Source organism: Peromyscus eremicus, chromosome 14, assembly GCF_949786415.1.
Source record: "Peromyscus eremicus chromosome 14, PerEre_H2_v1, whole genome shotgun sequence".
In the NCBI taxonomy this organism is placed as follows: Eukaryota; Metazoa; Chordata; class Mammalia; order Rodentia; family Cricetidae; genus Peromyscus; species Peromyscus eremicus.
Window position 1 is genome coordinate 48172571 of NC_081430.1, and position 15425 is coordinate 48187995.

A 15425-nucleotide genomic window follows, 5' to 3' on the forward strand; every position below is an offset into this window, starting at 1 on the left:
TGTTTTTTTGAGACAGGATTTCTCTGTGTAGTTTTGGTGCCTGTCCTGGATCTCACTCTGTAGACCAGGCTGACCTCGAACTCACAGAGCTCTACCTGCCTCTGCCTCCTGAGTGCTGTGATTAAGGTGTGCCGCCACCGCCGCCGCCGCCTGACCTTGGAGGAGGAAATTCCTTAAGTCAGCCCCTCTTCTCTGCCACACAGCGTAGCTGTCGCTGCAATGATCAACTTCAGTTATATGATTTGGAGTCCCCCATGGCCAAATCAACCAGCTTTCTGTCTTAGCTGTCCTTATTGTCCAAGCAAGCAACGGTGCTTGGGCCCAAATGTGTGACATAATAGGAAGAGTTGGGGACCTGCATTGAGACAAGCCACTTTTAACCTAGAGTACAACCCACATTGACCACCATGGAGCACAAACCCACAAGTGGACACCCACTTGGAAACCCACTTTAGAACCAGTATCCACCTCAGTCCTTGGTCACACACATCTATGTCTCTTCTTACTTCTTATCTCCTATAAGCTAAAACCTCATTCTGCAACACAGGGATCCAGACCTGCACCTGCAGAGAGGGTAGATTGGCAGGTAGAGTGGTCTAGACGGCTTGAATGTGTCCCCAGTGGTTTGTGTGTTAAGGTGTGGTCCCTAGTATAGCAATGTTGAGGATTTGTAATGGGAAGCAGCAGAATGTGCTGCCCTCCAGAAGAAATTGGTTTACTTCTCGTGAGACCCCGGGTAGTTCTCCTGAGAGAGTTACCATTAAAAAAAAAAAAAAAGCAAGATCATGGCCTTAATCCCAGCACTCAGGAGGCAGAGGCAGGCAGATCTCTGAGTTTAAGGCCAGCCTGGTCTACAAAGTGAGTTCCAAGACAGCCAGGGCTCCACTGAGAAGAAACTGTCTCCGAGCAGAGAAGAGGGGTGGGAGGCAGGGAGGGGAGGGATGGTGGAAGATGGCCACCATCCTTGCTTCTGTTTCTGTTCCCTGTCTTGCCACATGATCACTCCCCCTCTCTTATACTTGCTCTCTCAATAATAGCATCTGCCATGACATGATGCAGGCAGGAGAGCCCTCAGCAAAGTTGGTTCCAAGCTGTTCAAAGGTTCTGCCTCTGGAATTGTGAGCTAAATAAATGTCTTATCATTATGAAATGCCCAGCCTCGGGTATTTTGTTACAGTAACAGAAAACAGCTGGGAAGTAGAACTTCCTTCTATTTGTTCCCTTCCTCATAGGTAACACAGGAAGTAGGAAGTGCCCCAGCTGTTTGGAAATCATTTCAGTTCAAAGAAGAAAGGACAAGCTACTATCATATCTGCCATGAGGCATGAAGTTAACCCAACATTTCTGAAGATTATTTTGATATAGCATAACATTCTAAATGCCTCTTCTGACATATATTAATATAGCAAAGAAGTCAGAGCTGCAACGATCTCCAGGAACTTCTTTCATTGAGTTTTAGTGAGAATGTTGGGGAGCTGCCCTAATTTAGACTCTTCCTGACTCTTTTTGCCTTCCCTAAATCAACCCTGTCTCCCTCCAGAGCTGTGACCCTAGCCGGTGGATGCTTCTACCCACCTCCCAGGTGAGGTCTATTACCCTCATCACAGAACTGCTCTAAGTCATTTGGCATACAGCTGTTCTGCCCTCCCTCCCCCTGGTTCCCGAATTGGAATGGGAGACTTGGGTAGCTCACTCCTTAACAAGCTCCTCAGGGAATGTGCAGGCCTGTTGCAGCTCAGAAGCTCTGCCCTGTGTGATCTTCAGTTCATTCTGCTTTATCTCTCTGGATTAGCCAGGGTTCTCCAGAGAGACGGACTGACAGAATAAATACATTTTGCAAAGCGTTCTTAGATCGGCTTGCAGGATATTGGCTGGGTAGTTCAGGGCTGGCCATGTACATGCTGAAGAGACTGAGGATCCTGGGCATTCCAGAAGTTTCTGTGGTTTTCACACTGGCATGGTAAGAAGCTGGAGTCGAGTGTCAGCCAAGAGTGGTGACAGCATCCATGGCGAGAGGGCACCGCCAGCAAGGAGTGAAGGCAAGAGGCAGAGCTCTCTGCAACGGCCCTGGCAGACACATCCAGCCGCGAGAGCATGTCCACTGAGTTATCAGTCAAGATTTTAACCGTCTTCCAGAGCTTCCGTCCTCCCTGAAGCCAGACAGCGGTATCGGTCGTTGGAGGTGACTCAGAAAACAGGTTGGCCTGACTTCATCAACTGCTGTATTGTTTCTGGTACTTCATCTCCAAGATCAGGTTCAAAGCCAGGTGAAGACTTCCCAGAGGAAACACATTTTGGCTGGGAACACTTGACCTTGGATATGAAATCTCTGTCTTTAAGCATTTGCTTTAGGAGACTCCAGTCAAGGTCTTTACCCACCGACCTTTGTGTTTTATGTCCAAAGAATTCTTCACGATAGAAGAAAATGTTAAGTGGAAACGCAGAGGCAAAGGACATCTTCAGAACAGCTCAAGCCTGGCAAGGGGGCACCCTTCTTAAATATTCATTAGATGAGGAAATCAGCTGTACAAACTGTATCGACATAGTTATTAAAATGTGTTTATCAGCCAGGCATAGCACATGCGAAGGGGTTCTATTAGCCTATGAAGCACAAAGTTAGGGACAGGGCAGTCCAGGATGGTAACTCTGATGGCTTTAGAACATGATGTATGAACCAATTTAAGTGGCTGTGCCATTTAGTCATTTCCCTATTGTATAACATTAAAGTGGCTGAGGGACACATAATTCAGATCTCCATTATTGTGACAAAGTATTTGAAATAAGGAACTCTTAAAAGAAAAGATTTACTGTGAGTTCATGGCCAGCCTGGTCTACAAAGCAAGTTCCAGGACAGCCAGAGCTACACAGAGGGACCCTATCTTGAAAAAAAGAAAGAAAAGAAAAGGAGAGAGAGAGAGAGAGAGAGAGAGAGAGAGAGAGAGAGAGAGAGAGAGAGAGAGAGATTGATTGATTGATTGATTTAGGGTAAACACAGTGGCTCAGTGGTAAAGGCACTTGCCACACAACCCTGATGATCAGAGTTCAATCCCCAGATTCCACTATGTATGAAAGGAAAGAGCTCCCAAAAGTTGTTCTCTGACCTACACACACACACACACACACACACACACACACACACACACACTATCATCAATCAATCAATCATCATCATCATAATGATAATAATTGATAAAAAATATTTATTTTGGCTCATGGTTTTAGGAATTTCAATTCATGGTCTCTTGGCCTGATGCCTTGAGGCCTGTGGTAAGTCAAGAATATCACAGCCAGAGTACATGGCACCTCATGGCAGCTGAAAAGCAGAGAGAGAGGAAAGGGGATGGAGGAGAGAGGAAGACTGTGTCAGAAGAGAGGTGAAGGAGAGAGAGGAGTCCCAGAACCAGGCTCCCAGGGATGCAGTTTCCTCCCTATTCGGCCCATGTCTTAATGCTTCCACCTCTACCCAGTACCAGAGGATGACAGCTAAGCTGTCGACACATGCATGGCCTTTGAGGGACTTTAGATGCACAAACCATACCACAGTGGACATGCAGGGGCCTTAGTCTCATGTCTGATACTGGGGGTTATAGTTAATTGATGTCATTATGGACATGACAACTAGTACATTTTCCTAATTTGCTTCCAGGCAATTTGTGTCAATTTCTCTGTGCCTTTGAAGAATGTAGGAATGGCCAAAAGTGTGGGTGGGGGGGAATACCCTCATAATACATAAGAGGCTTTCCCTCCTTTAATTGTTTCTAGAAATTTTCTCTTTAGGAAACATTTACCTAAGAAATGATGGCAGAGGGAGATGGTTAACAATGAAAAGAAACAGAAGAGTTGTGTGTGCCGTGTGAGATCTGTAGAGAGGTGTTTCAGAGAGCTGAATGCAGATCAGGCTTATTTGATGTTCAGGAATTAGGGGAGATTTTCTTCAGTGTGCTAATAGGACATTGATTATGGTAGATGAATGAAGTCCTTGGCAGTCAGAAGTGTTCTTTGTTAATGAGTGAAGTAGAGGGCTGTATGGTATTTGCTCTATAATACTCCAGCAAAGGGTCTTGAGATATGGCTCCTTGGTAGAACACTTGCCTAGCAAAGCCTTGTAACCAATCCACAGTAATATTATACATATGAGTATATAGTCTTGTCTTGGTTTCTTTTTGTGGTTGTTGTTGTTGTTGCCCTAACAAAGCCAACTCAATGGGGAAAGAGTTGTTTCAGCTCACAGCTCAAGGGTACAGTCCATCACGGCAGGGAAGTTGAGTAGGCTTGAAGGACAGGAGCTAGTCACAATCGGGAATCGGAGAGCAATGAATGGTTATGTTCAGCTCATTTTCTGCGTCTTACGCAGTCCAGAATGCAAGCCTAGGGAATGGGGCCACCCACCTCAATTAACCTAACTAGGATAATCCCCACAGGGTTCATTTGTGGGTGAAATCACTAGCCTTGATGTGGGCTCTCTGAGGTCAAAGGTCACCATTTCCCCTAGATCAACTGTGCCTGCTTGAAGGAGACCATCACATGGAGCTTGGTGACAGTTGACTTCCCTAGAGGAGAGGCTGGAGAGGGTGAGTGAACTTCACCTGAGATACCAGTGACTCCTCCCAGCCACTTGTATGCAATTCTGCCCAAATTGCTTATGGCTTTGGAGTCTCAGGAGGTGCTCCAGTATCTAGACTGGCGAAGGTTAACCGAGGACTCCATCGATGTGGCTATGGGGAGGCCATCACCCACGCTGAGCGAAGACTTTCCACTATGGTGGTCACCCATGCTGGTGTAAGCAACCCCTCACCCTGTGTGCTGTAAGTAAGCCCAGTAAGCTCTCTGATTCCCCGGGGTGAAGCTCAGTGGAATCATACTCTGGTTTGTCATTGAGACCTTATGAGCAGATCATATTTTGATTTGTCACTGGGACTTTGTAAGCAAGGATTAGACATTGTTTACAGCTCTTCAGGAAAGCAATTCTCACAAGGAGCTTGTCTGGGTCATCTTGGATGGTTGTCTTAATTCATTCTGGATGCTGTAACAAATGCCCTAGGCCGGCTTACAAACAGAGAAATATATTGCTCACAGTTCTGGAAGTTCAAGGTCAAGACTCTCATAGAATCCTTGCCATGTTCTCACCTGGCGGAAAGGGTGACCTTCCCTGGGGTGTCTTTTGTTATAGTTGCTGTTGTCTCAGCCAGGCTGCCTTTGAATTCCCTGTGTAATCTAAGATAACCTTGAATTTTGGGTCCTCCTGGCTCCATCTCCCACAGGCTGGGTTACAGGCACCTGTTACCACACCCAGCTTATCAGACTGGCACGCTACCAACTGGTTCCCATCCGCAACCCCCAAGTTGTCATTTACAAGGACACAGATGCCACCTATGAGGGTCCCGCCCCCATAGGCTAATCGCCTCACAAAGGTCCGTCTTCTAGAACTATCTATCACCTTGTGGGTGAAGATCAGCATGGGAGTTTGGGACAATAAAACCATCCCTATCACAGCAGTGTTCCGAACACACAGGGCATGGGCTCAGCCAGCTGCTTCTTACTTTGTATAGGGAGCAATCACAAGCTCTCCTGGTTCAGGGAATCTGCTGAGTCCATCAGAGTAGCTCCAAGTTCCTTCAGTAATGGGGAACAAATGGCCTGACACACTGGTGACCCAGTGGTGTTCTTTTGGACTGAACAGAACATGACGTTGTTTGAAACCTACTTGTTAAACTCAATGCACTTAACTCGTCAAACTCAAGTCGCTACAATCCTAACCACCTCATCTGAGCTTGGGGATAAGAACTGCTATCCTAACCAGGGAGAAAACAACACACTTCTTTGCATAATGAAGGTGAGAAAGAACCCTCACTGCAAGGGGGCTGCAAGGACTTGGATTTTTAAAGCAAGAAAGAGGTGATATTCTGATTTGGTTTTTCTCCACCATTAAGGGTCCTAGCCCTCAAAATCTCCATCCCATTGTTCCCTGCCCCTCACTCCTTCCTTACCCTTATTCCATCTATTCCTCTCTATCTTATTTTGCTAGAAGCAGAACTCAGTATCTTCCTTCATTATCTTGGTTTAAGGCCTTTAGCTTCCCCACTAGACACAACTGAGAACCACGCATGCTGAGAACCGGGACTTTAGCTGGATAATTGAATGGTTATGAATGCACCAATCAGGTGCCTTAGAAAGGTGGTTGACTTCATCTCAGGACACCACGAGGTCATAAGACCTGAAACCCACACATCTCAAGATCTGATCTGACCATTTCCCAGGGGAACCTAGGACAGGCAGCCACAGTTTGGCCCATAGCAACAAGAAAAGCGATTGGCTTGAGAAGGATTTACAAGAAAAGGATGATGGCTGAGGCTTGGGATGCCAGTGATAGGACACAATGAGAAAGCTGAACTTGAAAGCGAAGGGCAATGTGTGAGGAGCAGAGTTTAGATTCTCAGAACTCATGAAAAAGCCGGGCAGGCCTGGTGACTGCCTGTGGTCCCAACACTCAGGAGGCAAAGACTGGGCACCTTCAGAGCAGGCTGACGAGCTAAGCTGGCAGAAATCAGTGAGCTCCAGTTTCAGTGAAAGACTGCCTTAATAAGTGGGATGCAGTTGAGGAAGATACCCAGCATCAACTTCTGGTCCCCAAATGCACGCGCGCACGTGCGCACACACTTACCACATACGTGCACATACAAACAAGAGAAGGAAGAAAGGGACCACCATTACTCCTTGCATGCACCCTCTGCCTGTACAATGCCTCCTTGGTTTCAAGGACCCTCTGTGTAGTCTTCCCAGAACCCCAAGTCTTAGGTGGGTACCCCCTCTCAGCAGCTGCCACAGAGTCCTATACCACTGCCAAGTCCAGTACAGAACACACAGTATACCACTTGTCTTGCAGAACCAGAGATCCAACGAGACAGGAGCTCTGGTTTTATCCCTAGTCCTGGGCTTGTGGGATGAATGAATTCGTATGAGTCTGCACAAGCCTTTGTTTTTGTAGGAGTCTTTGTATCTCTGAGCCAGGTCTGTTGATTCTGGCGGTTTGTGTTCCATAGCTTCCAAGGGACATCCCACAAAAGGAGGGGAGGAGGCTGAAACCTAGTCACATCCTCGTCACTAAGCCTTTTTCTTTTTCTGGCTGGATCCTCCACTCAGAGGAAGAGGAGCCTTTTCCTGCCTTGCACAATAGCACCATATGGGCTTGCGGCAGGCCAACTCTGTGTGCTGAACAGCAGCCTTCCAATGGAGGTGGGGGTTCTCTGCTTTCCTAGAAAGGCTGGGGCTAAGGGGTTTTCAAACACTGTTTCTTCCAGTCCTTCACCAGCTTCCAAGCCCATACACGAACCCCACTCTCAGGCAAGCTCCTGCCTCACTCTTTTCTCCTCTGCTCTTTTTCTTTGTCAGGGTTTGGGATGACGACCCCAGCCACCATAGGAGGGAAGATCTTTCTCATCTTCTACGGTCTCGTTGGATGTGCAAGCACCATCCTCTTCTTCAATCTCTTCCTAGAGCGGCTGATCACCGTCATCGCCTACGTCATGAGATCCTGTCACCAGCAGCAGCTGCGGAGACGTGGGGTGGCGACCCAGGACAACATGAAGGCCCCTGAAAAGGGCGAGGCGGATAGCCTGGCCGGCTGGAAGCCCTCTGTGTACTACGTCATGCTGATCCTATGCTTGGCGTCCGTGGCCATCTCTTGCGGAGCCTCGGCTCTGTATGCCGCCATGGAAGGGTGGAGCTACTTTGACTCACTCTACTTCTGTTTTGTGGCGTTCAGCACCATTGGCTTTGGGGACCTGGTCAGCAGCCAGAATGCTCAGTATGAGAGCCAAGGACTCTACCGATTCGCCAACTTCTTCTTCATCCTCACGGGCGTCTGCTGCATCTACTCCTTGTTTAACGTCATCTCCATCCTGATCAAACAGACTGTGAACTGGATCCTGAGGAAACTGGAGAGTGGGTGCTTCCCACAGTGCCAAAGGGGACTCCTGCGATCCAGGAGGAATGTGGTGATGCCTGGCAACGTCCGGAACAGGTGCAACATCTCCATAGAGACGGATGGGGTGATGGAAAGTGACACTGATGGGCGACGTCTCTCAGGGGAGATGATCTCCATGAAGGACACCAACAAGGTCTCGCTGGCCATCCTGCAGAAGCAGTTGTCCGAGATGGCCAATGGTGGACCCCACCAGCCCAATGCATCCTCCAGGGATGATGAGTTCTCAGGGGGTGTGGGAGCCTTTGCAGTAATGAATAACAGGTTGGCAGAGACCAGTGGAGACAGGTAGGAACCAGAAGTAGCTGCCAGACAAAGAGACCCAGGAGCAAGTGGAAGATGAGACACTGGCCTGACCCCATGAGCTCAGCCTTGTCCCCTGGCTGCTGCTATCCGCTTCTCAAGTCCAGCTTTTGAAATCTGACCTTGGCCTCAGGCAACAGTAACCTCTCAAGGTTGGGGGCTGGAGCCTCCTTGCCTGCCTTTTATTTAACTCTTGAAATCCGAGTTTCAAATTTGGAATTGCTGAGGTCCTCACCATCCTCCAGAGTTTTTTAATTGCCTGAGGGAGATGGGTTTCTCTCCAGCTTTGATTCCCCACTGATGATGGTCCAACCCTGATGATGAAAAGCCCTGAAGAGCCTAATTCTAGCCTGGAACTGTGGGTGGCTGACCTCACCACTTCACCCAGCCCCTCAAGAAAAGGGAACGAACATTCCAGAATGTATCTGGGCCCTCTTTTTGCTGGGCTTCCTTCCAAGCATAGCTGTTATTGGTTCCGCAGATGGGGAGAAGCATCTCATCGACTCTTTATACCTGCTTCTCGGTTTGGGAGTCTTTTGTTTACTGTTTTCTTTTGTTTGTTTTGTTTCCTGTTTGGCTATGTATCTTTGGGATCTTATGTGATAAGAAAGTGGATTCATCTTCAAGCCTTTAAGCTGCAGCGGGGTGATGGCAGGGAGTCAGAGAGGAGAGCAACTCCCATTGTAACCGAAGCCGCAGCTTAATGTGTTCTCTCTGAGTGATTACACAAACTTATGTCACTTTACCAGGGCTTGCAGCCTGTTGTAAGAGGGAACTGACTATTTATTAGAACTGAAAATTTAATAAATTCTCATTTTGTTAACTAAGAGGCCATGGGTAATCATTCTGGACAGTGGAAAGGAAGCTGGAAATATGAGCCTCATCTGGGCTAGAGCAGTAACATTCTAGGTCACATAATGAAGTGTGGCTTTCTTGTCTCATCCATTGCAGGGCTGACTTCTGGGACTGTACCAAGGCCGGCGACGTGAACCTCCCAGGCCTTGAGAGCATCCCTCTTAGGAACGGAGGTTGCTGGCCTTCGTAGATACAAGAGAGAACTTGTGAGGCCCTTCGGGCGCTTCGCCTCTGTTCCCACCCGGCATGCCTTCAGCTCTAGACCATTTTCTCAACTCTTCCCTCAGGCCTGTTACCCTGTGATCTCAGGAAGTTGTGCTGCCCTAGAAACCTGTTGGCCAAGAGAAAAGTGCTGTTCCCAGAAGGCATTGCAACTGACCCAGGATCCTGTGTCAGGAGTCCAGGGTCTCCCCACCAATGATGCTTTCAGGCTTTGTCTAGAAGGTCCGGGGTTCTCTGTGACACGAGAATGAGACCCGGCACCCTGAGTGAGCTCCTTTCCATGCCGCTTGCCTGAGTCGTGGCAGAACTCGATGTTTCCATCTCCTGAACGTTCTCATCAACTCAGCTTATAATTCATTTTGTTTTTTAAAGGACTGTCGTACCAAATGAAAGCCTGTAAGCACTTGCTATAAATAGGAAATCCAGAAACTAGGGAAAATGATAAAGCAAAGCTCAAACTGTGTTATTAAGTTCTATCCAGATCCTGTATCCTAGCAAAGGCTCTAAGCCTGAAGGATTTTCTCTGTTTTTAAAAAAAAGAAAAAATGGAGAATAGGTAGGTGGCTGTGGTAGTGCCTGCTGAGGTGGGAGGGTCCAGAGTTCAAGGCCATCTCTGGCTACACAGTAAGTTCCAAGCCAGCCTAGGCTATATAAGACCCTGTCCCAAAACAAAAGGCCCATGAGATGGCTCAGCGGGTCAAACTTGATGCCAAGCTTGACAACATGAGTTCAATCTCTGAGTCCCACCTGGTGGAAGAAAAGAACTGACTATCACAAGTTGTCCTCTGACCTCCACACCACACTCACCCACGCACAGACACACCCACGCACAGACATACCCATGCACCAAAATAAAAAAAAAAATGTCACTTCACGTTTTTAAGCGAGAACAGACAACACCTTAGGAGGTGGTAGGGCCCACCTGCACCAGACTTGTTCTACGATGAAGCCAAACAGACAGAAGGGAGCTGGGAAGGAAATGGCCCTCCTCCCCTGTGACTCTATGTTAATTCCACACCTGAAGGCCCCTAAAGTCATCTCACATTCTGCCCATAGCCTAGGTGTCCATATCTGGAACAACAGCACACAGACAACAAAGTACTGTTTCTGAGGTCAGGCCAGTGTGTGAACAAGAGCTCTTTGTGGGAGAACACCGGGGCTGGAACCCTAGTGTGGGAGAGGGTGGGCCGGTCGCTTACCACACTGAGCCCCATCTCTGTGGAAATGCCAAGAATGCCAGCTCCCTCGGCAAGTTGGTGGAAGGATCCAGTTAGGTGATGGCTGGGGAAGGATTCAGGATCCTCAGGAACTATGTGGGCAGTAGGCTGCCCGTTTTTGTTTCAGGAGAGGAGGCACATTACATCTAATGGCCCTTTCTCAGGGGTCACCTAAGACCATCAGAAAACACAGATATTTACATTATGATTCATAACAGTAGCAAAATTACAGTTATGAAGTAGCAACAAAATAATTTTATGGTTGGGGGGTCACAACCTGAGGAACTGTATTAAAGGGTCGCAGCATTAGGAAGGTTGAGAATGATTAAATGATTTTGCTTCTTCTGTTGTTCAATGATATCATCTTAGTTTATCACCTCCCATCCCCACCCCCAAGTCCTTATATCTATCCCAGAGATCTTCCGTTTCAGTATCATCTGACCTCATCAAACCATTTGATACAATACAATGCTTTGGAAACAATCATACACACACACACACACACACACACACACACACACACACCATTTTGCGATCTTGAGGCTTACTCATTCATATTTGTAATATTTTGACCTTCATAACCATACTGTGGGAAGCAGGCACTGGTTTTCAAACTCCCTTTAACCTTTTCTGAAATACAGATGGTAACGATCTTATTTAATGGACCAGTCAGCTGAGGTTTGGGTGGACACTGGTTGAGAATATGGCTGGAAATTATTTACTTTGGTGTTCTGATGTTACTCCTCTCCTGCTCTAATTCTACCACCCTCCATTGTTTTAAAATGGTAGGGAAGTTTCTGTAGCATTCCTCTCAGGGCACCTTTGATCACAGTGAGTTAATTCTTTCAGTCATGATCTGTCTGATTAAAGTCTTTGCTTCAGCTCCACTTTCTGTATGGGTGTGTGTATGTGTGCGAGTGTGAGCATGTGTGTGTATGTGTGTGTGTATGTATGAGTGTGAGTGCATGTATGTGTGTATGTGTGTGAGTGTGTGTGTACATATGTATGTGTGAGTGTGTGTATTTGTGTGTATGTATGTATATGTGTGAGTGTGTGTGTATATGTGTGTATGTGTGAATGTGTGTGAGTGCATCTGTATGCATGTGTGTGAGTTTGTGTGTGTATGTGCGTGTATTTGTGTGTGAGTGTATGTGCGTATGGATGTATGTGTGAATGTGTGTGATTGCGTGAGTATGTATGTGTGTGAATGTGTGTTATGTGTGACGTGTGTGTATGCATGCATGTGTGTGTTTGTGTGAGTGTATGAATGTGTGTGTGTGTGTGTATGTGTGAGAGTGTGTATTCACATGTGTAGGTACATGTATGTGGATGTGTGTGCATATAGCAGCCAGAGGTTGATGTCCAGCGTTGTCCTAATTGTTCTCCATCTATAGATGGAGGCTGGTCTCCCACTTGAACCCAGAGCTCACAGATATGGTTAGTCTGGCTAGTGAACGTGTCCCAAGGACGGCCCCTCTCTATCCGTTGAGCACTAGGTTTAAGGCGGGCCTGCCATGCCTGCCCAGCACTTCTATGCATGCTGGCGATCCAAACTCCAGTCATCTCTTGCACAGCAGCATTTACGCACTAAGCCATCTCCCTAGGCCTCTCCTCTACTTCTGGAAATACTCCTGACTGACAGATTCTATGCTGCCAGGTTTTAGAAAAGAATTTAGCCCTTCAGATATGATCACACAGTTGCCTTCTGATTTGTGTGGTTTCTAACGAGAATTTTACTATAGCTCTTTTCCTAATTCTTGAGAACATAATGTTCCTTTTTTCTCTAACTGGTTTCTAAATTTTCTCTTCATGTTTTGCATCCTGCACTTTGCATATGGGGCGTGTGTGTGTGTGTGTGTGTGTGTGTGTGTGTGTGTGACACCAGATTAATGATAAGCACAGGCAAGATCAACCAATGAATATTAAAATTAATGATGTAAAAATTCGAGCAAAAATAGTGTTTTTGCAGTCTCAACGAGTGGCTATCAGAATATTTGGTAGTTAGGGCCAGAATTCAATAGCAGAATGCTTACCTAGCACATGTGAGGCCCCAGGTTCAATCTCCAGCAATGCCAGAAAATTGTAAACATTCGGTAGTTATAAAGAAAATGACCACAGTGGCAAATTCTGGCAGACACCATGTGTCACTCAAGAGAACAAAGCTAACATCATAGTGGAACGTGTCACATCCGTGTTATCTGACACAACACACTGAGAAGAGCCCTGTGTTCTCACCATGACCCGTCACCACCATCTAATCATGAGAGAACATCAGCTGATCCCACACTGAGGAGCATCCTGTGGGTAACTGATCAGGACTCTTCAAAGCTCGGGATCATGGGGACCAATGAGCTATGTGGAGGATGCTGAGAAAAAGGAACAATGAACAGTGATGTGGTCTGTATCGGACCCTGGAACTAACGCAGTTTAGGGTCCTGGGCTGGATCATGGAGTATGAAAAAAGCACTAAAACAAGAATAAAGTCCAACAAATGGTGTTGTCTACTTAATAGTGTTGCCCCAAGCTTAAATCCTTAGTTTGAATGAGTGTTCTGTGGTTATGTAAGATGTTCGTTCCCATAAGGGGAAGTTGGGTAACAAGTATATGGGAACACTCTGCACTATTTTTACAACTTGCATATAACTCTAAAATTATCTCAAAGTAAAAGAACTAAAGAGAAACAAACCAGGGCTTTCTGCAGCTGGCACAGCCAGGCACACCTGGCCTGGGGTGTGACTTGAGCTCTCAGCTGTGACTCAGGTTCAGACTCACATCCTCACAGGTGGGGCCACCAGCTTGAAGTCAAGTTTTGGGGGTGGGGGGTGTTTCTCAGGCCAGAGGCAGGAGCATTAGTGACCCAAAACTTGTTACAGATGCAAATTCTCAAATCTCAAGGTTCAAGGAACAACTCCAAATTCCAATGTTAGCAAGTCCTGAAGGCGAGCCTTCCATGGACTAAAATTGGGGAGCCACTGGTACAAGCACTAAAAAAAAAAAAAATCGATTTTTTGTAAATGATGCTTTTTTTTCTGTTGTACCTTTCCCATGTGTGGAATATTGTTTTGAATTTATTGGGAGTGTTCTGTTTTGATTTGGGGCAAGAGGATCGGGAGTTCAAGGCTAGCCTCAGCTATATATTTTAAGGCTAGCCTAGAGCTCATGAGACTTATATCAACACACACACACAGAGTTGTAAATTAATTAATAATGTCTACCTTTTTAGCCATTGTTAAGAAGGCAGACATGGTCCCCATTGCATTATGGGCACAGAGTCTGTGATGTGGCCCTATGCTAGTGCCGTGGGGTCTGGAATCCAGACTCCTTTTTTCACATGTCAGTACCACCCACTGTCTCTAGATAAGCTAAGGGTCTAACTGTTGTTGGAAATGTCCACCTGAGGGGAGGTAACTATGACATGAAACACAGCCATGAGACCCAGCCTCCACCAAAATTCTAATAGCATCATGGGTTCTGAGCCTTCCTTTCAGCCTTCTAGAACTTTCTCTCACCTCTTCATCATCCTCCTCTGTTAAACTGAGCAGGTCCACTTTAGCCTGTGAGGGTCCTGCCCCTACGTACCCTGAGTCACCTGCTTACTCATAGCCTTGTGCTTTATCATTTTTATCTCAGATTTTTGTTAGAATATTCTTGTTTGGTAGCTTAGGGGCCTGTTTTTTTTTCTTCCATAAACTCTTTGAAGGTTATAACTACGTTTTATCTCTCTCCTGCTGGCCCATGTGGCGATCAATAATAGTCTTTTATTCACTCTTGGAAGAAAGGATCTAAGGGATCCAGACTAGAGTCTTAGAAGCTGTGCTTATTATCTTTTCCAGTATTGTACTTTAAGACAAAACTGTAGAATAGGAAAATAAAAACCCATATTCCATCAAGCAATGTGCTTCTGAATGTCAGCCCTACCAGACGGAGAGAAACGAGCCCCTGGCGTTTAAACAACAGCTTCACCATAAGGGAAGAAAAAAGCTCTTTCACCATCCTGTCCAATGCAGTCTACAGATTCAGTGCAATCCCTATCAAAATTCCAACACAATTCTTCACAGAAATTGAAAGGACAATGTTTAGCTCCATGTGGAAACACAAAAACCCTAGTATAGCTAAAACAATCCTGAATAACAAAAGAACTGCTAGAAGTAGCATTATCGCTGATCTCAAACTATACTACAGAGCTATAGTAATAAAAACAGCATGGTATTAGCATAAAACCAGACACACTCATCAGTGAAATTGAATTGAAGATCCAGACATAAGTTCACACACCTATGGACACCTGATTTTTCATAAAGAAGCCAGAAATACACACTGGAAAAAAAGACAGTATCTTCAACAAATGCTGTTCAAACTGAATGGCTGCATGTAGAAGAATGCAAATAGATTCAGATTCATCATCCTGCATAAAACTCGACTCCAAATGGATCCAGGACCTCCACATAAAGTCAGATATACTGAACCTGGTAGAACAGAAGGTGGGGCATAGCCTGGAGCTAGTTGGCACAGGAAAATCTTTCTGAACAGAACACTGTTAGCACGGGCACTAAGAACAAATTAATAAATGGGACTTCATGAAACTGAAAATCTTCTGTAGGGCAAAATACATCACCATTCAGACAAAGTGGCAACCTACAGAATGGGAAAATATTCTTACCAATTACATATCCAATAAAGGATTAATATCCAAAATATATAAAGAACTCAAAAAAACTGGAATTCAAGAAAACAAATAACCCAATTTTAAAAAATGGAGTACAAATCTAAACAGAGTTCTCAAAAGAGAAAACACAAATGGCTGAGAAGTACTTCAAAGAAATGTTCAACATCCTTAAGCATTAGAG

The 15425-nt window shown here is 46.0% G+C and overlaps 1 protein-coding gene across 1 annotated transcript; it reads left to right on the forward strand.

The window, feature by feature from the left end:
• The first annotated feature begins 4407 nt into the window (after window positions 1–4407).
• On the forward strand, window positions 4408–9113 carry Kcnk13 (potassium two pore domain channel subfamily K member 13). Its single transcript, XM_059279236.1, has one exon. It carries the CDS (start codon window positions 7398–7400, stop codon window positions 8271–8273), a length of 876 nt encoding a protein of 291 aa, XP_059135219.1. The 5' UTR covers window positions 4408–7397; the 3' UTR covers window positions 8274–9113.
• The last annotated feature ends 6312 nt before the right edge of the window (window positions 9114–15425 follow it).

Coding starts and splice junctions, on each gene's coding strand:
- Kcnk13 (XM_059279236.1), top strand. CDS start 7,398: ATGACGACCCCAGCCACCATAGGAGGGAAGATCTTTCTCATCTTCTAC.